Source organism: Bos taurus, chromosome 11, assembly GCF_002263795.3.
Source record: "Bos taurus isolate L1 Dominette 01449 registration number 42190680 breed Hereford chromosome 11, ARS-UCD2.0, whole genome shotgun sequence".
Lineage (NCBI taxonomy): Eukaryota > Metazoa > Chordata > Mammalia > Artiodactyla > Bovidae > Bos > Bos taurus.
In genome coordinates, this window is record NC_037338.1 from 30,898,107 (window position 1) to 30,926,004 (window position 27,898).

The 27,898-nt window shown below is 40.4% G+C and overlaps 1 protein-coding gene across 3 annotated transcripts in view; it reads left to right on the top strand.

The window, feature by feature from the left end:
- Positions 1 to 18,577: 18,577 nt before the first annotated feature.
- GTF2A1L (general transcription factor IIA subunit 1 like) overlaps positions 18,578 to 27,898 on the top strand; it is a 48,683-nt gene continuing 39,362 nt past the window's right edge. The window contains 3 exon segments of one of the 3 annotated variants that reach the window (NM_001080229.1): positions 18,578 to 18,684; positions 21,300 to 21,401; positions 21,593 to 21,716. In NM_001080229.1, coding sequence (NP_001073698.1) covers positions 18,664 to 18,684; positions 21,300 to 21,401; positions 21,593 to 21,716 — 247 coding nt within the window. In that variant the 5' untranslated portion in view covers positions 18,578 to 18,663. 3 annotated transcript variants of the gene reach the window in all.

Genomic DNA, 27,898 nt, shown 5'->3' on the forward strand with positions numbered 1-27,898 from the left:
GTCCCTGGGATTCTCCAGGCAAGAACACTGGAGGGGGTGATTTGAAGCTTACATGTGCATTATTAAAACTCAACAGTAATTGTAGCAATTGGGTTGGGAAGATCCCTTAGAGAAGGAAATGGCAACCCACTCCAGTATCCTTGCCTGGAAAAATTCCATGGACAGAGGAGCCTGGCAGGCTACAGTCTGTGGGGTCACAAAGAGTTGGACACGACTGGGCGACACACCTGCCAATAAAGTTGGAGAGGGGGCATTTTAGCTCAGACATTGCTTAGAATTGTCAGCACACGGTGATAATAGAAAGCAGATTTTTATGGGAATTCTCTGGCAGTCATGAGTAGGGGCCTGCGCTTCCTCTGCAGCAGAAACCAACCCCCGCCCCTGAAAAAAAGGCAGACTTTTAGTCAATTTCCTCATGTATTTTTATAATTATTTACTTTTAATTGGAGGATAATTAATTTCCAATATTGTATTGGTTTCTGCCGTACATCAACATGAATCAGCCTTAGGTATATATATGGCCCCTCCCTCCCACCCTCCACCCCATCCCACCTCTCTAGGTTGTCACAGAGCACCAGGTTTGAGCTCTGTGTCGTACAGCGCATTCCCACTGATTATCCATTTTACATATTGTAATGTGTATGTTTCAGTGCCACTCTCTAAATTCGTCCCACCCTCTTCTTCCCCCACTGTGTCCACACGTCTTGTCCATGTCTGCGTCTCCATTGTTGCCCTGTAAATAGGTTCATCAGTAGCCATCTTTCTGGATTCCATGTATATATGTTAATATACTGTATTTGCTTTTCTCTTTCCGACTCACTTCATTCTGTATAATAGGCTCTGGGTGCATCTGCCTCGTTAGAACTGACTCAAATGCATTCCTCGTTCCTTATGTATTTCAATTTTCTCCACACGGTGTCTGCCGTTATTGCCTGCACCCAGGACTGACTACTCTCTCCCCCATCCTTGGTGTACCTCGGATGGTGGATATGTGTCCCTGCAGGCTCGCAGTGATCCAGTAGTGAAAGGAAAACTGATGATGCAGAAGAAGAGAGGGAGAAAATTGCTCAGGCCATATCTCTGAGTAGACCAGAGGGGATGAGATCAGCCAGCAGAGGGCTGATTTAGGTAAGAGCGTGAACAGTTCACCCATTGCAATTGTAAGCAAGGCAGAGTTTATGGATGCAGCTGCAGGCAGGCCCCTATATCCAAGGTATTATTTCTTAGTTTCTTTTACAGAAATGGAATTGGATTCAGAGAGTTTCCACCCTCCTACAGAGGGTGGGTGTCTTATGAATTCCCTTTAAAGACCTTTTATGACTGACTTCAATTTTATTTTCTTGAGTACTTTGGTCATGTCCTTCACTTTATTTGCATTTTACTGGTATTAATGACTGAATATCAATGATACTGACCCAAATGGGGACATTTTTGTAATGTGAAAGTCACTCAGTCGTGTCTGACTCTTTGTGACCCTACGGACTGAATAATGGAGTGGGTAGCCATTCTCTTCTCCAGTGGATCTTCCCAACCCAGGGATCGAACCCAGGTCTGCTGCATTGCAGGTGGATTCTTTACCAGCTGAGCCAGCAGGGAAGCCCCTAACAGAGAAATGTTCTGATTTAGGAATCCCAATTGTGATCATTGTAGAATTTAGCCTCTTTCTGCTTCTCATCTCTGAGACAGATACTGCAGACCTGTGAGTGGCTGCATGGGAGTGGGAGATGGCTCCCAGTTGCAGTGCTTGTCCTTTTCTGTAGGGTTTTGTTTGGATTTTTTTCACGCTGCTCAGAGAGAATTCCATCCAAAGGTCCTCAAGTGCCTGGAAAAGGACAAGGAAAGAGCATCTCTGAATCAAGTGCCTGGAAAAGGACAAGGAAAGAGCAACTCTGAATGGTGGCATTGTTAAATGCCAAGAACCTGCCTCTCCAGTGGATTATCTGAGACACTGAAACACTTTTCAAAGGCTTTGCTAAGTATTCATTGTGGTAAAAGACAAATTCTATATTAAACTCACACTGGGGCCAGAAGTGGCCTTGGGTTAAACTGAACTGGATGATATTCATCGCCTTCTTTTTATTGCCTTTTCCCTCATAGTAAATGCTCCATCCCTTCCCCCTAAAATCCCTTGGAGTCTTCCCCCTCTCTTCCTCTTAGCTTTATATGATTGAGTGCCAGGAAAGGCTATATATCGGTAACTTAGATCTTGTTCCTTCCCAGGGACATTGGTCCCGCTGCAGGCTTTTCAAACAGAGCGGCTCATTCTTCCTTACCCTCGCAGACTTATAACAGCTTCTCTGCTTCCTGTGGTCTTACAATCTACCTCCACGCTGCAGTCAGTGGAGAACATGTGAACTGGCCTTATTTACCAGCCAACCTTAGCTTTGCCAAGACTTCCCCTGCTGTCTATCCTCCAGCCAAACATTGGAACTACTCTCATTTCCACAAACCTACCACGTTCCTTCTGCACCCCGAGCTTTGGCTTACAGTGCCCTACCGCTGGAACATCCTTCCTTGCCCCCTTCCTTTGTCCCTTATTCATTCCACAGATCTAAGTTTAGATGTCCTACTCCAGGAAGCCTCCCCTGACTCCTCCCATTCAGGTTAGTTGCTCCTCATAAATAATTTTTAGTACGTAGGCCCATTATATTGTAAAAGTTTATGTATTTCTCTTCCTCTTCCCCAGCTGAGATTTTCACTGGGGTGTGGCTCTGTCCACATGATTTCCCATTCTCGGGGAAGAGACCCAAATACAGGGGTGGTGGTAGGTGATGGTGATATCAATGGCAGCTGCACATAAGCTTAGCCAAGGCATAGGACCTAAATTTTGAACGAATGAATGAATGATAGGTCAAATTTAGATCAATGTACTGCTTGCTGGCATGCATAGTTGCTTCAGTCGTGTGTGACTCTTTGTGACTCTATGGACTGTAGCCCACTAGGCTCCTCTGTCCATGGGATTCTCCAGGGAAGAATATTGGAGTGACTTGCCGTTCCCTCCTCCAGGGAATCTTCCTGACCCACGAATGGAACCTGTGTCTTCAGCATTAGCAGGTGGGTTCTTTACCACTGAACCACCAGGGAAGCCCCAGATCAATGTACTACTTCTCCTAAACATAGATAGATTTTAGTCCCTAATTTTCTCTTACAAACAAGCTAGAAATTTAACAATAAATTTAAATCAGTAACATTTAATACATGCCTTTCATATTGGAGGTACTATGTTAGGAACTCAGGACGCATATAAGGATGAATAATACATAGCCTCAGTCCTCAAGAAATTCAAAATCTATCACACTTCTAATTACAAATATACTTTTTCTTAATAAACACACGTATCTTCAGGGGATTGGAAAGATTTAAATGTTTATTTTAAAATTTGACATAAAGTTGTTTGTGAAAGCTGCGGAAAGTCAACAAGAACCTTTAGACTTCTAGCACCTACTGTGTACTGCGGATCTGGTTTTCTTATTTAATACTGAATATCTTATAAGGTAATTTCTGGTTATGAAATAAGAGTATCTGTCTTTTGTTAGAAGAATTTTGGAACCATTCTGTAGCTGGAGAAGGTATTTTCCTGCACTGGAAACAAGACCAGATACTTAATTTCTTTGACCTGTCCATATAAGGATAATATATAACCTTAAATTAAAATAAGGGGTTATTATTTTAAGGGTAAAGAGTTTCACTTTGACAAGATGAAAACAGTTATGGAGATGGAGGGTGGTGATGGCTGCCCAGCAATGTGAATGTACTTAATGCCACTGAACTGCACATTAACAATGTTAAGATGGCAAATTTTATGTGTATTTTATCAATACCACAATGTAAAAATATAGGTCCTCACCAGGGAAGTCCCCAGCCTTCAGTTTTAAGTGTAATTTAATTCATTCTTTTATTCAGCACTTTTTGAGGGCTGAGTATGAGCCAGGCACAATTCTAGGTATAAGAGAGAATGAAAGAGAGATTGCTTTCCTCCTGGAATTTATATCCTAATGACAATAAACACTAAACATAATGAATAAATTATATAGTAGTTAAAGGAATTAATGTCTACAGAATAAAAATAAACAGGGATAGAAGATATGGGAGTATGGGGATGGAAATTGCTAGTTTAGAAGGTATTCAGGATGGGCTTCATTGAAAAGGTGACATTTAAGAAAAGACAGTAAAGAATCTGCCTGCAATGCAGGAGACCCAGGTTTGACCCCTGGTTTGGAAGATCCCCTGGAGAAGGGAATGGCTATCCACGCTAGTATTCTAGCCTGGAGAATTCCATGGACAGAGGAGCCTGGCAGGCTATAGTCCATGGAGTCCCAAAGAGTTAGGCACGACTGAATCACTAACACTTTTACTGAAAAGGTGCTATTTAAGAGAAGACTTAAAGAAGAGAAGCTTACCCCAGAAGGGGACAAATGGCTTGATGCAAGAGACATGAGTAGGATGAAATGAGTTAGGAGTATAACAGGAAATGAGATCAGAAAGGGAAATGGGGGGGTGGGGTGGGCGGTGAGTCTACAGTAGCCTATTTCATTAAAAAGTGAGAGACTTTAACTACTTTGAGTAGGGATTTATTCTTCTGTATATTTTCAAAGAAGCTGTACTTTTTACTATTAAACAGGGCCAATCTAAAGAAGGACCCCGCCCCCCCCAATATCTTTCAAAAGTTTTGCTGAGGATTAATTTATAAATGATAAAATATACCTGTTTTAATTCTACAGCTCCATGGTTTTTGGTATATTTACAAAATTACACCACCATCACCACAATCAATTATTTTAGAACTTTTCCATATCCCCCAAAATCCCTTAAGCTCATTTTCAGTTACTCTTTGTTCTGATCCCAGTCCCAGGAAACCACTAATCTTATTTTCTGTCTTTATGTATTTGCCTTTTCTGGATATTTCATATAAATGGAATTTTACAATATAGGCATTTTGTCTCTAGCTTCTTTAACTTAGTACTTTAAGGTTCATCTGCTCTGATTATCCAGGTTCATGCATGTGTCAGTAGTTTATTTCTTTTTATTGTCAAATAGTATTCCATTGTATGACTGTACCACATTTTATTTACCCATTCATCCCTTGGTGGACTTTTGGGTTTTCCCCACTTTCCCACTGTCATCAATATCTCTGCTACACACATTCATGTTCAAGTATTTGTGTCAATATATGTTTCATTTCTCTTGGGTATAAGTGGAATTTATATTTTAACTTTTCAAGAAACTGCCAAACTGTTTTCCAAAATAGTTGTACTATTTTATACTTTTTTCACATTCTTCCCAGCACTGGTTTGTGCCTTTTTGTTTTTTGTTTGTTTCCTCTGTTCTTTCTTTTTTTTCTGCCTTCCCACTGATTACTTTTATACATTTTTTTAAGAATTCCATTTTGATTTATTTCATGAATGAGCATCTGAGCACACACACAAAAAATAGTATTTGGGGGTATATTTCTTTGTGTATCTTTTTCTAGTGGTTGCTCTATGTATCATATATGTATAATTTATCATCTTCTACATTTTTATCAGTTCCAGTGAACTGATGATAGGATTTGAGAACCACATGAAGCAATATTACAATTTTTGCTTCAACTGTCAAACATACCAGCAAACTCAAAAGGAGAGTCTACTATATTTATTCATGCTTTTACTTTTCATTGTTCTATCTTCCTGATATTCCTCCTTTTATCATTTCTGTTCTATTAAAAAACTTCCTTTAGCCATCCCTTTATGGTGGTTTTGCTGGTAAGAAGTAGTCTTAGTTTTCTTTAATCTGAGAATATTTTAATCTTCCTTGTTTTCCCCGCAAAGAGTATTACCCCTGGGTATGGGATGCCTGGTGGCTCAGACAGTAAAGAATCTGCCTGAAATGCAGAACATCTGATCCCTGGGTTGGGAAGATTCCCTGGAGTAGGGAATGGCTACCCACTCAAGTATTCTTGCCTGGAGAATCCCCATGGACAGAGAAGCCTGGTGGGCTACAGTCCATGGGGTCACAAAGAGTCAGACACAACTGAATGACTAACACTTTCAACACTTTGATGGGATTCTGAGTTGACAGTTCTTTTAGCACTTTTCTCCCAGGCCACTTCCTTTTGGCCTCAGTGGTTTCTCTTAAAAAATCCATTGACAGTGAAACTACCATATGACCCAGCAATCCCACTACTAAGCATATATCCTGAGGAAACCAAAACTGAAAAAGACACATGTAACCCAAAGTTCATTGCAGCTCTATTTACAATAGCTAGAAGATGGAAGCAACCTAGATATCCATCATCAGATGAATGGATAAAGAAGCTGTGGTACATATATTCAATTGAATGTTACTCAGCCCTAAAAAGGAGTGCATTTGAGTCAGTCCTAATGAGGTTGATGAACCTAGAGCCTATTATACAGAGTGAAGTGAGTTAGAGAAAAGCAATTATCGTATACTAACACATGAAAGTGAAAGAGGAGAGTGAAAAGGCGGCTTAAAGCTCAACATTCAGAAAACGAAGATCATGGCATCTGGTCCCATCACTTCATGGGAAATAGATGGGGAAACAGTGGAAACAGTGTCAGACTTTATTTTTTTGGGCTCCAAAATCGCTGCAGATGGTGACTGCAGCCATGAAATTAAAAGACACTTACTCCTTGGAAGGAAAGTTATGACCAACCTAGATAGCATATTCAAAAGCAGAGACACTTTGCCAACAAAGGTCCGTCTAGTCAAGGCTATGGTTTTTCCAGTGGTCGTTATGGATGTGAGAGTTGGACTGTGAAGAAAGCTGAGCGCCGAAGAATTGATGCTTTTGAACTGTGGTGTTGGAGAAGACTCTTGAGAGTCCCTTGGACTGCAAGGAGATCCAACCAGTCCATCCTAAAGGAGATCAGTCCTGGGTGTTCTTTGGAAGGACTGATGCTAAAGCTGAAACTCCAGTACTTTGGCCACCTCATGCGAAGAGTTGACTCATTGGAAAAGACTCTGATGCTGGGAGGGATTAGGGGCAGGAGGAGAAGGGGATGACAGAGGATGAGATGGCTGGATGGCATCACCGACTCTATGAACATGAGTTTGGGTGAACTCCGGGAGTTGGTGATGGACAGGGAGGCCTGGCGTGCTGCAATTCATGGGGTTGCAAAGAGTCAGACATGACTGAGCGACTGAACTGAACTGAACACATATATATGGAATCTAGAAAGATGGTACTGATGAACTATTTGCAAAGCAGCAATGGAGACACAGACATTGAGAAGAGATTTATGGACACAGCTGGTGGGGGAAGAAGGAGAGAGTGGGAGGTATGGAGACAGCAACATGGAAACATACATAACCATATGTAAATAGATAGCCAATGGGAATTTTCTGTATGACTTAGGGAATTCAAACTGGGGCTTGAAAACAACCTAGAGGGTTGGGGTGGGGAGGGACATGGGAGGGAGATTCAAGTGGGAGGGGACATGGGGAAAGCTATCTCTGATTCATGTTGATATTTGGTAGAAACCAATGCAATACTATAAAGCAATTATCTTTCAGCTAAAAATAAATAAATTTAAAAAAACTTTAAGGTAGTAAATTTCATGTTATATGTATTTTAGTACTATTAAACTTTTTTTAATTAATAAAGAAATCCACTTGCATTTGAATTGACCATTTCTATTATTCAAATTGGGTTATTTCTACTGTTCTTTTTTCAAGTTCATTGAGTCTTTCCTTTCTCATCTTCATTCTGCTGTTGAGCCCTATATTTACCAGGGCTGCCATAACAAACTACCATAACCTGGGCAACTTAAAAAATAACAGAAATATATTGGCCTAAGTTTAAAGTTTGGCTAGAAGTTTGAATGGAGAAGGCAATGGCACCCCACTCCAGTACTCTTGCCTGGAAAATCCCATGGATGGAGGAGCCTGGTAGGCTGCAGTCCATGGGGTTGCTAGGAGTTGGACACAACTGAGCGACTTCACTTTCACTTTTCACTTTCATGCATTGAAGAAGGAAATGGCAACCCACTCCAGTGTTCTTGCCTGGAGAATCCCAGGGACGGGGAGCCTGGTGGGCTGCCGTCTATGGGGTCGCACAGAGTCGGATACGACTGAAGCAACTTAGCAGCAGCAGTAGCAGAAGTTTGAAATCAATGTGTTGATAAAGCCATACCACCTCTGAAACTTGTAGGGGAGAATTTCTTCCATGTTTCTTTTAGCTTCTGGTGTTTGCCAGTTATCCTTGGTGTTGCTTGGCTTGTAAGATGCATCACTCCAATCTCTGTCTGTGGTCACATGGCTGTCTTCTTTGTGTATCTTTGTCCTTTTCTTATAAGTGCATCAGTCATATTGGATTGGGCTTCCCTGGTGGCTCAGTGGTAAAGAAACTGCCTGCCAATGCAGGAGACGCAGGTTCGATTCCTGGTTCAGGAAGATCCCCTGGAGAATGAGATGGCACCTCATTCCAGTATTCTTGCCTGGGAAATGCCATGGACAGAGGAGCCTGGCACGCTGCAGGCTACAGGCTATGGGGTCACAAAAGAGTTGGACACGACTTAGCAACTAAACAACAACAACACACTGGATTAGGGGCTCATCCTACTCCAGTCTGATCTCAATCTTAACTAATTATATTTGCAATGACTCTATTTCCAAATACAGTCACATTCTGAGGTGCAATGAGTTAGGACTTCAAATACCTTTTGGGAAGAACATATTTTAACCCATAATAAACCTATCCATTGAATCTTTTATTTTGGTCATTGTATTTTCATTTACAAAATATCCATTTGGTTCTTCCTTATATCTAGTTTTTTGCTGAGATTTTCCACTTTTGTTTAAATCACTCTTTAAATTACTTGCTTAATTTCTCATCAAAGCAGTTTTATGAAGGCTGCTTCTAGGGTCCTCGTCAGATAATTCCAACATCTTAAGTCATCTCTGTGTTGGTGTCGATTGTCTTTTCTCATTTAAGTAGAGATTTTCCTGGTTATTGGTATGACAACTGATTTTCAATTATATCCTGGACATTTTGGTCATTATTAGACTCTGGATCTTATTTAAATCTTCTGTCTTAGCAGGTCTCCTCTGACACAGGGCCAGTGGAGGAAGGTGAAAGTGCCCACTTGCTGTAGCAGGTAGAAGTGAAGGGTCCTGTTTTCTGGCTCAGTCTCTGCTGACAGCCTAGGGGAGGAGGATCTCCTAGTGACTGCTGGATAGAGTGGGTGTTCAGGCTCCCCATTTGGCTTCCACTGACATCATGCTGGTTGACACAGGGAGGGGAATCTTGTAACTCCTTCTTAGGTAGCCTCCACCGACACTTCAGAGGGAGGTTTCACTGTCACCTAGCAGGAATGAAAGTCTTGGTTTTCTTTGACACCACCTTAGTGGTTGGTGGGGATGACTCATTATAGTTGGGTAGGGGGACAAGTCCAAGCAACCCATGTGGCCTCCAGTGACATCATGGGGAGGGCTGCACCTCAGTGCAGCTGGGCAAGAGTGGAAGTCTAAACTCTACTCTGCCTTTGCTGACAGGGGTGAATTGGGGTCAGTTTTTTTCTTTGGTGTTTGAAGTAGAGCTGCTGCTGCTGCTGCTGCTCAGTCACTTTAGTCATGTCTGACTCTGTGCGACTCCCATATACGGCAGCCCACGAGGCTCCCCCATCCCTGGGATTCTCCAGGCAAGAACACTAGAGTGGGTTGCCATTTCTTTCTCCAATGCATGAAAGTGAAAAGTGAAAGTGAAGTCACTCAGTTTAGCGATCACTTGGACTGCAGCCTACCAGGCTCCTCCATCCATGGGATTTTCCAGGCCATCCCAGTGGGGTGCCATTGCCTTCTCCGTGAAGTAGAGCAGTTTTTGTCTAATAAGAGTTTTCTGTCTTGCTGCCCATTTTTCTGGCCCTTGGCTGTATAAAAAGACTTTTTATTCTTTTTTGTCTGTGACCTTTGATGTCTCTGAATTGCCAGCTTCAGCAGTACCCAGTCTGTTATAGACAAGGTAAAAAGAAAACAAGGGAATTTATTGCTGTGCATTCTTTGGGGTGTGAGGTTCCTAACTGGTCTGTGCTCTTCTCTCCATCTTTTATGTGTAATATCCAGAGTTTTTTTAAACTGTACTTTTTTAAAGCTGTACTTGGTAGTACTCTTGGGCTACCCTGGTGGCTCAGCTGGTAAAGAATCCACCTGCATGCAGGAGACCTGGGTTCAATCCCTGGGTTGGGAAGATCCCCTGGAGGAGGGCATGGCAACCCACTCCAGTATTCTTGCCTGGAGAATCCCAATGGACAGAGGAGCCTCGAAGGCTACAGTCCATGGGGTCACAAAGAGTCAGACACAACTGAGCGACTAAGCACAGCACAGCACGTAGAAAGAATAGGCAGGAGTGTGTCTAATTCATGTTGTCCCTGCCTCTCCTGATATTTGAAGCACCTATGATAACGTAGAATATTTAAGATCTTGCCAGGGTCCAGCCCCGGTGGATCCAGGGAATTCGAAGCGGGGACGGCGTCGGCGAGGATCAGGAAACAATTGCTTAATTAAGATCCTACCATGACACCTTATAAAATGAGACCGATTATGAAAGAAGATAAGTACAGTTATTGTGGGAACAAAGCTGGTTGGTTCTTTCCAGGTCATAGCCTTAAGTTCAATGTATTAGTTTTTACTTCTGTCTTCTCTAAGTAGAAATTTAGGTTGGAAAATTCACTGGAGACAGACATTATTCTTGCTAACATTTCATGTTCATATTTGATTATACATATTGTGATTAAAGTAATGAAAATGAAATCATTTGTTAACTTGGAAATTACTGAATTCTTATCAAGACCCTGATGAATGTTGAAAAGTAGCCACAGAGAAAATTGTGTTTGGAGACATCCTTCACACTTTCCATGAGTTAATTATAGTCACTAATTTTCATACGTACACAATGTGTACATCTCTTCAATATTAATGTGTTAGCTGCTCAGTCTTATGTGACCCCATGGACTATAATGCACCAGGCTCCTCTGTCCATGGAATTCTCCAGGCAAGAATACTGGATAGCCATTATCCAGTAGGCTACCAGAAGGGTAGCCATTCCCTTCTCCAGGGGATCTTCCTGAACCAGGGATCGAACCCATGTCTCCAGCATTGCAGGCAGATTCTTTACTGTCTGAGCCACAAGGGAAGCAAATAAATTTGCACAAGTTTACATGCTCAGTTCAGTTCAGTTCAGTTGCTCAGTCGTGTCCTACTTTTGTGACCCCATGGACTGCAGCACGCCAGGCTTCCCCATCCATCACCAACTCCTGGAGCTTACTCAAACTCATATCCATCGCATCAGTGATGCCATTCAACCATCTCATCTTCTGTCATCCCCTTCTCCTCCCACCTTCAATCTTTCCTAGCATCAGGATCTTTTCCAATGAGTCGGTTTTTCCCATCAGGTGCCCAAAGTATTGGAGTTTCAACTTCAGCATCAGTCCTTCCAATGAATATTCAGGACTGATTTCCTTTAGGATGGACTGGTTGGATCTCCTTGCAGTCCAAAGGACTCAAGAATCTTCTCCAACACCACAGTTTACATGCTATAAATGGGCAAAGCTGGGATTTGAACCCACTCAGTCTGGCTCCAGTCTTTGTGCTTAACTGTAACACTATACTGCTGTGCTAAGTAGATGAGATAAACATTTAAAAAATAGGTTGTAATGTGATCATGAACAGTGTTCCACCATGTGATAAGGTCACCAGTTGGCCATAGAACTGTGTCACAGGGTCATTTTAGCTGAATTCCTCTTGAGGTTGGGGGAGGGATTCTGCATGGTGGAATTGTATCTGATGTTCCAATAATGTAAGTTGATTTTACAGTTGTATTAGAAAATGGAAAATGTCATAAAAGTGCAAAGTATAAATCAGAACTACTAACATTTCAAACATTTCAAAGTTACAAGGTAAGGCAGTGATTATCTGAATTTTCATTTCCTGAATGATGTGAAGGATGAAACAGAAGCAGAGAAACACAATACTGCTGGGTTTACTGCATTGCATAAAAAATGTTCAGAAACTAATTATAAATATTTGCTGCCTTAAGCCATATGCTCATAGACTAACTTGTATTTTTCATTACTGATAAATATATTATTTAGAATCTAGAGTTACTGAAATGCCCTGTGTTTGACTATAAAATTTAATATGTAAAAGATAATGGGCTGTCTCTAAAATACATTTTAAAAAACATTCTTATTCAGAGAAAGGACTTCATAGATATGGCCTTTTCTCACAATAAGCAAAGAGAAATTATTTCTTTACTTTTATAATAATATCACTGAAACCTCCAGGCAAAAGTAATAAGAACATACAGAAGGCAGAGAAATTAATCTGATTATTAAGATTTGCTTAAATGTTGTAAAACCAGTGTTGATTACAAATGATATATTAAATAGATATTATAGCTTCTAAACAAAGCAGGAGGAAATGAAAATCTGATGCTTTGAACTGTGATGGGCAATTGGGGAGGAGCTTTATGCTTTGCCACAGGTGTAATTTCAAAGAACTACATACTCAAAGAAGGACCAAAGCTCAGCATTCCTTTTTTATTCTCTATTTACTAACATAAAAAAGAGTCACTGTAAAATTGCCTCACTGAGACTTTGGGATCTGGAAATTTAAATTTTAGCATCAAAAGTGTTTTGTGTATGCACCACACTTCCCTTCTGAGTTTGAAAAATTGACAAAAGAAATGTGATCATTACATGACTACAACAGTCTGCTTGTTTGATGATAACCTGGGGTCAACACTATCAAATATCAGCCTGTACAGATTCCTTTACATACTTTTCAAATGCTCTTGTGACTGATGAGGATATTCAAGAAACTTTAAATGCTGAGATTACAATGAGAAAAAACCAAGTCTTCACTAGTCACAGTTCAATCCGAGAATGGGGCCTGTATTAGTTATCCCATTTTGTGTAACAAATTATCCCCAATATTAACTGCTTAAATGACAAATACTTATTATCTCACACAGTTTCAGAGGATTGGGAATCTGGGAGATGCCTAGAGGGTGTTTCTCGTTCAGAGTTGCTCAAATGGATACAGACAGGCTATCAGTCAGGGCCGCAGTCATCTGAGAGCCCATATGGGGAGGGATCAATTCCCAAGCTTACTTTTGTGACTGTCTACAGGCTTCTGATCCCTGCTGGCTGTGGACTGGAATCTTGGTTCTTTACCACATGGACCTCTCCACAGGTTGAATGTTTGACTATCCTCACAACATGACAGCTATCTTCTCCCAAGTGAGTAATCTGAAGGAATCCAAAGATGGAAGCCATAGTCATTTATAACATAATCTTAGAAGTGACACGTCATTACTTCTGCTTTATTCTATGGGTCACCCAGACAAACCATGGTACAGTGTGGGAGGGGCAAACACAAGGTCGTGAATACCAGGAAGTAAGGAATTCTGGGGGCCATCTTGGAAGCTGGCTATCACAGGTTCAGAGCAGATTTGCAGCCTGGATTCACCTGGAATGTAGGTTAAAGTATACCTCCTCTATTTTTTTTCTTTTCTTTCTTTAAAAAAATTTTTTTTTAATTGAAGGATAATTGCTCTACAGAATTTTGTTATTTTCTGTCAAATGTCTACATGAATCAGCCATAGGTATCCATATATCCCCTCCCTTTTGAGCCTCCCTCCCATCTCCCACCCCATCCAACCCCTCTAGATTGATATAGAGCACCAGTTTGAGTTTCCTGACCCATACAGCAAATTCCCATTGGCTATCTATTCTACATATGGTAATGTAAGTTTCCATGTTAAAGTATACCTTCTCTAAAAGCCATTGTCTACTGTTGGGAAGAAACTACATCTCAGTCTAGTGACCAGGCAAACAGACCCTCAGGGGCAAATGGAAAGTTACTGACATCTCTCTGCTAAAGTTACATAACCTCTCTGCAACCTGAGTCCACTAAATATACTAAGAAGTAACAGTTCAACATAGTCACTTTTTATAAGGAGTTAAGTTGAATGGTTCTATGAAGACCTACAAGACCTTTTAGAACTAACATCCAAAAAATATGTCCTTTTCATTATAGGGGACTTGAATGCAAAAGTAGGAAGTCAAGAAACACCTGGAGTAACAGGCAAATTTGGCCTTGGAGTACAGAATGGAGCAGGGCAAACGCTAATAGAGTTTTGCCAAGAGAATGTACTGGTCATAGCAAACACCCTCTTCCAACAACACAAGAGAAGACCCTACACATGGACATCACCAGATGGTCAATACCAAAATCAGACTGATTATATTCTTTGCAGCCAAAGATGGAGATGCTCTATACAGTCAGCAAAAACAAGACCGGGAACAAGACTGTGGCTCAGAGCATGAACTCCTTATTGCCAAAATCAGACTTAAATTGAAGAAAGTAGAGAAAATCACTAGACCATTCAGGTATCAGTTCAGTTCACTTCAGTCACTCAGTTGTGTCTGACTCTTTGCGACCCCATGAACTGTGGCCCGCCAGGTCTCCCTGTCCATTACCAACTTCAAATTGCTTACGATTATACAGTGGAAGTGACAAATATATTTAAGAGACTATATCTGATAGATGGACTGATGAACTATGGACAGAGGTTCATGACATTGTACAGGAGACAGGGATCAAGACCATCCCCAAGAAAAAGAAATGCAAAGGCAAAATGGTTGTATGACGAGGCCTTACAAATATCTGTGAAAAGAAGAGAAGCAAAAAGCAAAGGAGAAAAGGAAAGATATACCCATTTGAATGCAGAGTTCCAAAGAATAGCAAGGAGAGATAAGAAAGCCTTCCTCAGTGATCAGTGCAAAGAAATAGAGGAAAACAATAGAATGGGAACGACTAGAGATCTCTTAAAGAAAATTAGAGATACCAAGGGAACATTTCATGCAAAGATGGGCTCGATAAAGGATAGAAATGGTATGGACCTAACAGAAGCAAAAGATACTAAGAAGAGGTGGCAAGAATACACAGAAGAACTGTACAAAAAAGATCTTCACGACCCAGATAATCACGATGGTGTGCTCACTCACCTAGAGCCAGACATCCTGGAATGTGAAGTCAAGTGGGCCTTAGGAAGCATCACTATGAACAAAGCTAGTGGAGGTGATGGAATTCCAGTGGAGCTATTTCAAATCCTGAAAGATGATGCTGTGAAAGTGCTCCACTCAATATGCCAGCAAATTTGGAAAACTCAGCAGTGACCACAGGACTGGAAAAGGTCAGTTTTCATTCCAATCCCAAAGAAAGGCGATGCCAAAGAATGCTCAAACTACTGCACAATTGAACTCATCTCACACACTAGTAAAGTAATGCTCAAAATTCTCCAAGCCAGGCTTCAGCAGTACGTGAACCGTGAACTTCCTGATGTTCAAGCTGGTTTTAGAAAAGGCAGAGGAACCAGAGATCAAATTGCCAGTATCCGCTGGATCATGGAAAAAGCAAGAGAGTTCCAGAAAAACATCTATTTCTGCTTTATTGACTATGCCAAAGCCTTTGACTGTGTGGATCACAATAAACTGGAAAATTCTTCAAGAGATGGGAATACCAGACCAGCTAACCTGCCTCTTGAGAAACCTATATGCAGGTCAGGAAGCAACAGTTAGAACTGAACATGGAACAACAGACTGGTTCCAAATAGGAAAAGGAGTACATCAAGGCTGTATATTGTCACCCTGCTTATTTAACTTATATGCAGAGTACATCATGAGAAACGCTGGGCTGGAAGAAACACAAGCTGGAATCAAGATTGCCAGGAGAAACATCAATAACCTCAGATATGCAGATGACACCACCCTTATGGCAGAAAGTGAAGAGGAACTAAAAAGCCTCTTGATGAAAGTGAAAGTGGAGAGTGAAAAAGTTGGCTTAAAGCTCAACATTCAGAAAACTAAGATTATGGCATCCATTCCCATCGCTTCATGGCAAATAGATGGGGAAACATTGGAAACAGTGACAGACTTTGTTTTTTGGGGCTCCAAAATTACTGTAGATGGTTACTGTAGCCATGAAATGAAAAGACACTCCTTGGAAGGAAAGTTATCACCAACCTAGACAGCATAATAAAAAACAGAGACATTACTTTGTCAACAAAGGTCCATCTAGTTAAGGCTATGGTTTTTCCAGTAATCATGTATGGATGTGAGAGTTGGATTATAAAGAAAGCTCAGCACCAAAGAATTGATGGTTTCGAACTGTGGTGTTGGAGAGGACTCTTGAGAGTCCCTTGGGCTGTAAGGAGATCCAACCAGTCTGTTCTAAAGGAGATTAGTCCTGAGTGTTCATTGGAAGGACTGATGCTGAAGCTGAAACTCCAGTACTTTGGCCACCTGATGTGAAGAACTGACCACTTGGAAAAGACCCTGATGCTGGGAAATATTGAAGGCAGGAGGAGAAAGGGATGACAGAGGATGAGATGGTTGGATGGCATCACTGACTCAATGGACATGAATTTGGGTAAACTCTGGGAGTTGGTGATGGACAGGGAGGCCTGGCGTGCTGTGGTCCATGGGGTTTTAAAGAGTCGGACACGACTGAATAAACTGAACTGATGAGTACCAAGGTCCACATTTAATTTCAAAAGTACATATGTTCATCTGAGAAGGATAGAACAAATAACGAAGCCTCCTGCATGGTAGGCAGATTCTTTACCTGCTGAATCATCAGGGAAGCCCGAATATAAAACAGTATGCTATCACAGAAAGTTAAGTGATTACCAATTCTACGCATTTAGGAATCAAGTTTTAAAATTTGACTATGAAAAAGATGATAAACGAGACCTTGCAGCTTATTTCCCAGGTTGGATAATTTAATTGGATATTTTGATATCAGCAGGAATCAATAACTGTTTCTAGCTTTTCTGTTTTAGGTATAAGATGCCACTTTGAATAATTTTGGTGGTAAATTGCCAGGTAGAGACACAATCATTAAAAATTATTACATAAAATTCTTGACTTTTTGAAAAAGAAATTTCAGATAGTTTTCAATATAGGAAAATCTTCTAAAGAGCTTCATATAAATCAGCTTCTTGAAACTCTTCAACCATAAGGTACCTGACCCAGGCAAAGCAAATACAGAATGGTTGGGCATAAGTAGCTCTACTGAATTTACATGCTGCTGCTGCTGCTAAGTCACTTCAGTCGTGTCCGGCTCTGTGTGACCCCATAGACGGCAGCCCACCAGGCTCCCCCGTCCCTGGGATTCTCCAGGCAAGAACACTGGAGTGGGTTGCCATTTCCTTCTCCAGAATTTACATGCACAAATACTCAATTTTAAACCTGATAGGATTTTTAATCATTAACTAATTTAAGTCTTCTGGTTAGGTCAGAACTTATCTGATAGGACAGAAAGGCTTCTTTGAAAGGCAGAGTACTGGCAATAAGATGTCTTCTTGCGTTATCTAACCCTCCAGGTTATCTGTGCTTACATCTGCCCTCAGCCCCAGGCAAGCTGTGCCCCTGGATGCTTTACCCTTCAAGGGAAGGAGGGAATTGTTATAGGTCAAGAGACTGTGATTTCTGCCTGAGGAGGAAAGGAGCTGGGTGGTATTGGGATGCTGACTTTATTTTAGCAGTGGTTCTCCACCTTGGCTGCATAAGACAGAATCAGATTCTCTGGGGGAGAGACCCAGGTGCCAAACCTTTAATAATCTGCAGGTGATTTCAGTGTGCAGACAAAGTTGAGAATCTTAGTTTTGGGCCACCAAGTCTTATTTAAGTGCCCATCAGAATCACCTGGAGAGAACGTTAAACTTACAGAAGGCTAGATCCTCACCTCTGGAGTTTCAGACTCAGGAAATCTGGCTGTGCTGTGCTGTGCTTAGTCGCTCGGTTGTGTCCAACTCTTTGTAACCCCATGGACTATAGCCCACCAGCCTCCTCTGTCCATGGGGATTCTCCAGGCAAGAATACAGGAGTGAGTTGCCACGCCCTTCTCCAGGGGATCTTCCCAACCCAGGGATTGAACCCAGGTCTCCCGCATCGCAGGCGGATTCTTTACTGTCTGAGTCACCAGGAAAGCCCAAGAATACTGGAGGGGTAGCCTAACTCTTCTCCAGGGTATCTTCCCGACCCAGGGATCGAACCGGGTTCTCCTGCATTGCAAGTAGATTCTTTACCAGCTGAACTACCAGGGAAGCCCAGTAAAGTCTAGGGTGGGACCCAATAATTTGCATTTTAACAGCTTCCCAGATGAAGCGGTTGCTGCTGTCCCACACTTTGAGAACCCATCTTAGAAGAGTTAGATTCTTGTTACATACTGGAGTTCAGCTGTGAGTAGGGCCTAAGGAGAGGAATGAAAATTAGTAGAAGACAGACACCTCTAATTCCTCTCTTTTCAAAGGTAAAGTGAACTGGGATCTACCACTGCATTGCTCATTCCCTATTTTGGTAGCCTTTATTTTACAACTTGAGAAAATAAAGGCTCTTTAAGGGTCATGTGAACAGCCCAAAGCTGATTACACCGGTGGTTTCTTTGCTCCAGCAGACCAACCTCTCCACTACCTCAGCACAGACTCTCCAGTTAACCCTGATCGGTTTCTTAACCTTCTCTCCTCCCCTGCCCCGCCCGCAGCGTCTTGACGTAGTTGCACGGACAACGTGCACCCACATTCAAAGCCCACAGGGGGCCGTCCTCAGTGATGCGCCGCAGGTGCTGCGCAGGCGCAAGCAGCAAGGTGCTGGAGCCGGTGTCATGGATTGCGTCAACTGGGTGGTAAGTGAGGATCATCAGCATGGCCTCTTGGCCTGCGCCCCGTGGGCGGGGAGTGTGACCCTGCGGTCATGGAAGTGGAGCTCCGCACACCACTTTTTTTCCTCCTGGCCCTTCACAGACATTCAGAGGCCCTCTCTCGTAGGGGCTTCGGCTGTTCTTCGCCTCCGTGTTGGAGGACACGGATTAGAGCCAGTAGCTCACCTGGAAGTTGGATCTGGCTCTCATCAGAAGAGCAGATGTCCCTCCTCTTCTCCTTCTCGCTTCTCATCCAAACTGAGGTCCTCTAGAATACGGATGTGGGATGGTGGTTAGAGGTGGAATGCACCTTAGCCCTTCCAGTTTCCTATGTGTTTAGAATTACTAAATTCAGTTGTACTTTTAATTGTAGCCCTTAATTTTAGTATGGCCGCTGTTGATTCTAAGCTGTATTATTTACCTGATACAACAGGTAATGTGATACTTTGTTACCCCAACACATATTTTTAGAGGTCTCCCTCATCCTTCCATTTTCCCATCCGTAAGTATCTTAATGTGTAAGTGTAGAATTGAAATTGATAAACGGAGACGTTGCTCTCCTACCGCTAAGGAGTACCTAAACCTCACATGAGAATTGATAGGTTAAATGGCCTTGTGAGACTTTCTATCAATCTTAAAAACCTGAATTAAAGATAAAGGCAAGGAGTCATGTTGATTTTCAGTTCATTTCAAGTCAAAAGTTCACATTTGGTTAAAGGCAATGTAGTTTGTCCAGATCTGTGGTATTTTATGGGTTCCACCTATACATATACAGCATAAAAGGGTTCATGTCTTGAGAAAAGTTATTATCATAATGTGTATCCATTGTCTGATTTTAGTGTGTTTTAAGATATGTAAAATAATTATACTTGAATTTACCATGTATACCATTTGATTATAATGAAGATAAACATAAAGTCTAACTGTAGTCCTAGAAGAGAAAGTACGTTCAGTTCCTACTTTGCTTTTGAAATTTTGTGTTGTAATGGGTCATTTTTGATGGCTGCTGTTACATTCTGAGGGTAGATCTTAAAAGATGTTTTTATCCCTAGCAGTTTTTCCCCCTCGCTTTAAATGTGATCACACTAGCTGAGACCAACATCGAAGCCTCAATTTAGCACTCCTTTATCAGGGTAAACTGTTTTAGAAGATGTGACTAATCTAGAGCACCTAATCTTACTGTTTATATTTGTGAATAACATATTACTTAAAATATTGTTGATTGGCTTATTTATAGGCTTACCCTTCATCCTCAGAAGGATAAATGTAAAGACTAACTACTCTTGGCATGAACGTATTTATTTACTGAGTGGTATGAAAAAGCAGTCCTTGAATAACAGAATTTTCAATTTGGCCTGTTAATTGCTGAAATAAGAGCAATTCAACTACATTCCTATTTTGTCATTTCCTATCAGTCCACTAGGTCAGGTCAGTATTGTTAGAATACTTAGCGTGGCTCTTTTTTTTTTTTTTTGCATTTATTAATTTTTAAATTTTATTTATTTTTAAATTTTATTTTATTTTTTGGCCATGCTGTATGACTTGCAATGAATCTTCATTCCTTGACTAGAGATTAAACTCGTGCCCCCAGTAGTGAAAGCATTGAGTCTTAACCACTGGACTGCCAGGATTATGGTGGAAGTGAAGCGCAGTTTACATAGATTTGAAGGACTGAGTTTATTTCACAAGGGCTATTTTTCTATTGATATTGACCAATTTTTAATCTGATAAAAATCTGCTTTTAGAATGTTACTTACTCTCTGCAGACTATGGAAGGATAAGGTTCATTTAGTTTCTTAGTTTCTCTCCCTCTTAGGAAATTTTTTTTGTTGCAGTTTACTTGACCATGGTTCAGGATATCTTTTGGATTATGTGTGTTTTGGAAGTGGGAAGCACTTTGGTGACTATTGTAAATGCCTGCCCCAAATTTATGAGTTGGAATTTATTTACATTTGTGGAAATAATAAACTCTAAAAACTCTCTTTTGATCTGTTTGAGAAAAGAGTAAACTGAAAACAAAAGGTTCATTTCCACCTACCTTAAATTCATTTCCTTTTAAAAAGGACTGGGGAGGTTAAATACTGACACAGAAGTCAGGGAACATAAAAACAAGCATACGTCTTGATGAGATTTGTACCTTGTATTTTCTTGTAGTATTGTGATTCAGGGCTTCCCTGATGGCTCAGCAGGTAAAGAACCTCCTGCAATGCAGATGACCCAGGAGATGCCAGTTTAATCCCTGGGCTGGGAGGATCCCTGGAGGAGGAAAGTGGCAGCCCACTCCAGTATTCCTGTCTGAAATGTCCCTTGTACAGAGGAACCTGGCAGACTATAGTCCCTGCGGTCACAGAGAGTCAGACCTGAGTGAGCCGCCTACACACTCATTGTGATTCAGCCTTATAGATAGACTGAGACTATGGATCTGAAATTAACACAATTTATGAAAAGCTAAGACTATACTGGGAATAGGATGCATTTAGTGAAAATCCTTGTGGTGGCTTTTCTTTAAGTGTAAGATTAGAAAGTGTACATTTCATGTTTTTTAAGGCTGGGCATGCTCAAACTTGAATGTAAAACTTTTAACAATTGCTTTTATGTAGGCTAAACTTTACAGATCTGTAATTGAAGATGTGATTGAAGGAGTGAGGGATCTCTTTGCTGAAGAAGGTGTGGAAGAACAAGTCTTAAAAGACTTGAAGCAGGTTTGTAGACAGTAAAAGTTTCTGTCTTTTGTTTTTTCAGCTTAAAAAATGGTTAAACTATAATTCAGAGCTCTTAATTAGCATTTAACACTTACCCACTTATTGAGATTTCAGTTGACAATTTAAAAGTTAAAAGAATAGCAGTAAATATCCTATTTTTTTTAAAGCAAACATTTTGTTTCTCTCTGCAGCTCTGGGAAACAAAGGTTTTGCAATCTAAAGCCACAGAAGACTTCTTCAGAAATAGTGTTCATTCACCTCTGTTCACTCTTCAGTTGCCACACAGCTTGCACCAAACATTGCAATCATCAGCAGGTTGGATACAGTTAGTAAATTAGTAGTATTTGTCTTTGTAACAAATTCTCTTTTGGTGGTGGTTTTGAATTAGGGTAATATTCTTAAGGTAAGAGGGCTTGGACTTCAAAAATCATTGTTAAATAAATGAATGCAGGATAAGTCATAACTGCCATGTAATTATTGATAAGAAAATTAGGTTGTTTAAACTATTTTTCTTTTTTTTAAATTCTGTAGTCCCAAAAGGTGACAAAGCCATACTTCAGAAGAACAGTTATATAGTTCATGGGCTATTGGGAGTGCCCTCTGGTTATTTCAGAAAATTTAATTGGCTGTAGTCAAGGAGTAATCCAGCCATCGTTGGTAAAGAAGCAGAGGGAAAGATGGGTACTTGCAAGCTTATGCACTCTTTTTTCTTGCTGTCTGTATGTATTATAAATCTGCCATTGAATTGGAAGCAAAATGGAGCTTTTGTGAAGATGGCTAGAAATGGACCTTACATGTATTGTCACTAATCTTGATCCTAGTGAATTTAGATCTCTGCTTTTAAGGGAAATATTTGTCCATAATATGTCTATTAGTTTACACTGGAAAAGATTAGCTGTTAGCAATACTATTATGTCTTTCTAGCCTTTCTTTCTTTTTTCTCCCCTGATTCTTACGATCATTATGCTGTCCTGATATATGTATGTGTATACATTTTCTTGTTGATACACAGATACACAGAGAAGCAGGCAGTTAGAGACACTGACAGACGCAGAGGCACACACCAGCAGACACGCCTAGATACAGACATGCCCAGACAGACACACACACACAAAGTAGGTTTTATTTGATTTAGCTGGAATTTGATAGATTAATGTCTGTAAGGGTGGATTAAATTGTCAGTACAAACTGGTGTGGGCCAAGGCAAAGGGACAATAGTAAGTAGGCTTGTACCTTCTCTATAACAAGATGAGAGAATTCAAGTGTGGTAGCAATTATAACTTATAAAAATGAAACCAGCAAAGAGTGTTGAGTTACCAAACAGCTTTTATCTGACTCTGTGCTTAAAATGTAGAATATTGCGCTGTAAGAGTTAGCCATAGCAGTTTTAATTACTTAGTTGACACACTGAAACATTTTCCATCAAATTTTTTTTTTTTTGGCTATGCTTTCATTTTTAATTTTACTGTTTTATTAGGGCATTCCTTTTATTTGTGCCTTTAAATAACATTCTTTTACTCTTTTTTTCATCATTAAAGAACTTTAAAGATTTTTTTCCTTAGGAGTGGCTTGGAGTGTGGTCAATGTGGAGGAGTAATATACTTGACTGAATTTTATCAAAAGTGTAGTTCTTGAAAAAAGAATAGCCAGAACACTTCCACTTTCTGTCATTCAAAATTGCAATACTAGATTTTGCCGCAAGATGGTAATATTACCAATGATTTAAATCACAAAATAGTCTTGCAACTAATATATCTGGCTGACTTTCACTCAACATTCTGATTTCTTTCTTAGAGGTTAGAATAATAGACATAATTACATTTAAACAAGATAGTTTTTCTTATTCTCTCCTGCTTCATTCATAATGAAGTGAAGAGGAAGCACGTGTGTCCTGTAAAACTGCACTATAGGCCTTACTGCCTTCCATCTTCATTTCTAGGTACTCTAGTACCTAGTAAATAACCTCATAAAATTGGAAGTGCTTTTTATGTCTTCTCATTGTATGCTTTTAAAAGCCTGATTAAGATAACCTAAACTTCTACAACCTTTTCGTCTCTTGATAACAAGTTCTAATTAAATCTACAATGGAATAAGTCATTTGCCTTTGTCTATTCCACAAATTTTATTATGTTTTCTTTGACTGTATTATCCATTTGTTTAATAATTTGCTGTATCTTCAATTGTCAGCTTTTTTTTTCTTTTTTTTAGGGGGGGTAACTCAGGAATGCTTTACACTTTGAAATCGAGAACCTCAAAGTACTTTTCTTTTGGGTTATAGATATCTGGCATATTAGAAGTTAAAGCTGAGACCTTTTAAAATGTTGATTTATTAATTTAAAAAGTGATTGCATGTTAATATATATTTGTTTAAAATAACTGTTTTCTAGAACAAAAAGTATTTAGTGGGAAGATTGGTATTGTTTCACTTTTCTGCAATTCTAGTTAATGTCTGGCTTAATTCAAGACAGCTGGATTCTCTTATCTATTTCTAAATTTAATCTGTTTTGATATGTAGTTTTAACAAAACTACATATAAGATGAAAATCTAATATTCCACGATTCAGTTCAGTTCAGTTCAGTCGCTCAGTCGTGTCCAACTCTTTGCGACCCCATGAATCGCAGCACACCAGGCCTCCCTGTCCATCACCAACTCCCGGAGTTCACTCAGACTCACGTCCATCGAGTCAGTGATGCCATCCAGCCATCTCATCCTCTGTCGTCCCCTTCTCCTCCTGCCCCTAATCCCTCCCAGCATCAGAGTCTTTTCCAACGAGTCAACTCTTCGCATGAGGTGGCCAAAGTACTGGAGTTTCAGCTTTAGCATCATTTCTTCCAAAGAAATCCCAGGGCTGATCTCCTTCAGAATGGACTGATTGGATCTCCTTGCAGTCCAAGGCACTCTCAAGAGTCTTCTCTAACACCACAGTTCAAAAGCATCAATTCTTTGGCGCTCAGCCGTCTTCACAGTCCAACTCTCACATCCATACATGACCACAGGAAAAACCATAGCCTTGACTAGATGGACCTTTGTTGGCAAAGTAATGTCTCTGCTTTTGAATATGCTATCTAGGTTGGTCATAACTTTCCTTCCAAGGAGTAAGCGTCTTTTAATTTCATGGCTGCAGTCACCATCTGCAGTGATTTTGGAGCCCAAAAAATAGTCTGACACTGTTTCCATGAAGTAATGGGACCGGATGCCATGATCTTCGTTTCTGAAGGTTGAGCTATAAGCCAGCTTTTTCACTCTCCACTTTCACTTTCATCAAGAGGCTTTTGAGTTCCTCTTCACTTTCTGCCATAAGGGTGGTGTCATCTGCATATCTGAGGTTATTGATATTTCTCCTGGCAATCTTGATTCCAGCTTGTGTTTCTTCCAGTCCAGCGTTTCTCATGATGTACTCTGCATATAAGTTAAATAAGCACGGTGACAATATACAGCCTTGACGTACTCCTTTTCCTCTTTGGAACCAGTCTGTTGTTCCATGTCCAGTTCTAACTGTTGCTTCCTGACCTGCATACAAATTTCTCAAGAGGCAGATCAGGTGGTCTGGTATTCCCATCTCTTTCAGAATTTTCCACAGTTTACTGTGATCCACAGAGTCAAAGGCTTTGGCATAGTCAATAAAGCAGAAATAGATGTTTTTCTGGAACTCTCTTGCTTTTTCCATGATCCAGCGGTTGTTGACAATTTGATCTGTGGTTCCTCTGCCTTTTCTAAAACCAGCTTGAACATCAGGAAGTTCACGGTTCACATTTTGCTGAAGCCTGGCTTGAAGAATTTTGAGCATTACTTTACTAGCGTGTGAGATGAGTGCAATTGTGTGGTAGTTTGAGTATTCTTTGGCATTGCCTTTCTTTGGGATTGGAATGAAAACTGACCTTTTCCAGTCCTGTGGTCACTGCTGAGTTTTCCAAATTTGCTGGCATATTGAGTGGAGCACTTTCACAGCATCATCTTTCAGGATTTGAAAGCGCTCTACTGGAATTCCATCACCTCCACTAGCTTTGTTCATAGTGATGCTTTCTAAGGCCCACTTGACTTCACATTCCAGGATGTCTGGCTCTAGGTCAGTGATCACACCATCGTGATTATCTGGGTCGTGAAGATCTTTTTTGTACAGTTCTTCTGTGTATTCTTGCCATCTCTTCTTAATATCTTTTGCTTCTGTTAGATCCATACCCTTTCTGTCCTTTATCGAGCCCATCTTTGCATGAAATGTCCCCTTGGTGTCTCTAATTTTCTTGAAGAGAGCTCTAGTCTTTCCCATTCTGTTGTTTTCCTCTATTTCTTTGCATTGATCGCTGAGGAAGGCTTTCTTATCTCTCCTTGCTATTCTTTGGAACTCTGCATTCAGATGCTTATATCTTTCCTTTTCTCCTGTGCTTTTCGCTTCTCTTCTCTTCACAGCTATTTGTAAGGCCTCCCCAGACAGCCATTTTGCTTTTTTGCATTTCTTTTCCATGGGGATGATCTTGATCCCTGTCTCCTGTACAATGTCCCGAACCTCATTCCATAGTTCATCAGGCACTCTATCTATCAGATCTAGGCCCTTAAATCTATTTCTCACTTCCACTGTATAATCATAAGGGATTTGATTTAGGTCATACCTGAATGGTCTAGTGGTTTTCCCTACTTTCTTCAATTTAAGTCTGAATTCCACGGTTAGATAATTGAAAAAGCAGGAGTATTTTAATAGCTTTTTCAGGTAATTTGGTACTAAGGTAAAACTCAACAAGTGGTAGCTTTTGAGAGATTAGGTGCAAAGTAGAATCAATATCAGTGGACTTTTTGAAACCATATCAGTGGACTTTTTGTTAAAGTTCCCTGGTGTATCTTGCACTTTGAATGACTCTTTAACCCCTGTGTAATTTTGTAACATATGTTGATGACTTGGAAAATGTTGGTTCACTGAGTTAAATATTTGACACATTGTTCATGATACAGGATAAAAAGTCATTATCATCCCCCCACATCTCATCAGAAAAGTGTTCTAAGTATCAGAAAGCAATGAAGCTCACTGTTGCGGATATAGTTTCCAAAATTCTAATTTTTGCTTGAAAACTTGAATTTTATCATTCCTAAACAAACATTGTCAGTTTGCTTTTCTTTGAAGTGATGGGCACACTTAGTTCATTTTCAGAAAACTGCCATATACCCAGCTTTGAAGAAGCATGGTTACTGTCAGTTTTTCTTTCAAGTGAAAGTAGTATTTCTTGAAAAAAAGAAATTAGCTATGTCAGCTCCCAACTTAAACAATAGCACCACTGCATCTCATTGTACTTCCTTGGACTTCTGTATGCTACAGAAATGCTCTATATGTTCTTCCAGTTTCCTCATACAGAATATTAAAAGGAAGTATACTTGAGGGTTGAAATTTAGTAAAAATAATTATTTATAGTTACATTAAGGAACTTCTTGGAGAAGGAAATGGCACCCCACTCCAGTACTCTTGCCTGGAAAATCCCATGGACAGAGGAGCCTGGTGGGCTGCAGTCCATGGGGTCGCTAGAAGTCGGACACAACTGAGCGACTTCACTTTCACTTTTCACTTTCATGCATTGGAGAAGGAAATGGCAACCCACTCCAGTGCTCTTGCCTGGAGAATCCCAGGGACAGGGGAGCCTGGTGGGCTGCCGTCTCTGGGGTCACAGAGTCGGACACGACTGAAGTGACTTAGCAGCAAGGAACTTCTTAAGTGAAACCGTTTTGTTGTTGTTGGTTTTATTTATTTTTTAGTTGTGAGTGAACAGCCATGGAGAGTAAATACAGTGAGCACTAGTAGGGTTTGGTGCTTCCAGGCTTACTTCATGTGACAGTGCCTTCAGTTTTAATCACTGTGGCTTTGTGCCACAGTGCAGATGTCAACAATACCCTGCCCCAAATGCTCAGGCTTGTGAATGTGTATGAATGGTGAATTTAACTTGTGAATTTAGTATCAAAATTCAGTAGGAACTGCGTGAAACTTTACTATAAAATTTTGTTCGTTCAGTTCTTTTGATGACTATAAAGAAACTCTTAAAACTCTCTTATAGCTTTGTTTGATTTACATGAGTAGAGAGAATTATCCTCTGGGATTTATTTCAGAGTATTTAAAAGGGGAGAATTGTTGCTATTTTTCCTCAAGAAATTCTTTTAATTGCTGCAGACAGTATGTTAACAGATTTTTGTTTCCTCTCAGGCTGTGACTTAAGCTGTACCAGCCTAAGCTTTGCTCACTTCAGCTAATTAAGACTAATACCATTGTGTTCCTGCCACTCCAATTCTTTCTAATTGAGCCTTTCTAAAAGAATGCCTGCTAATAAGCAAAGCCATAGATGGCAGAGGATAAAAATAATTTTGTACCTCATTAACTATCAGTCTCTGTAGCTTCACTTCTGTTGTCTTAATGTGACAAGAATGGTTAGTTAAAAAAATTTGCTCTTCTGAGCTGTTTGTTGTGTGTGATGGAGCCACTCTATGTCAGAAATGGATCTTTGGGGAAGTGAAAGTGAAGTTG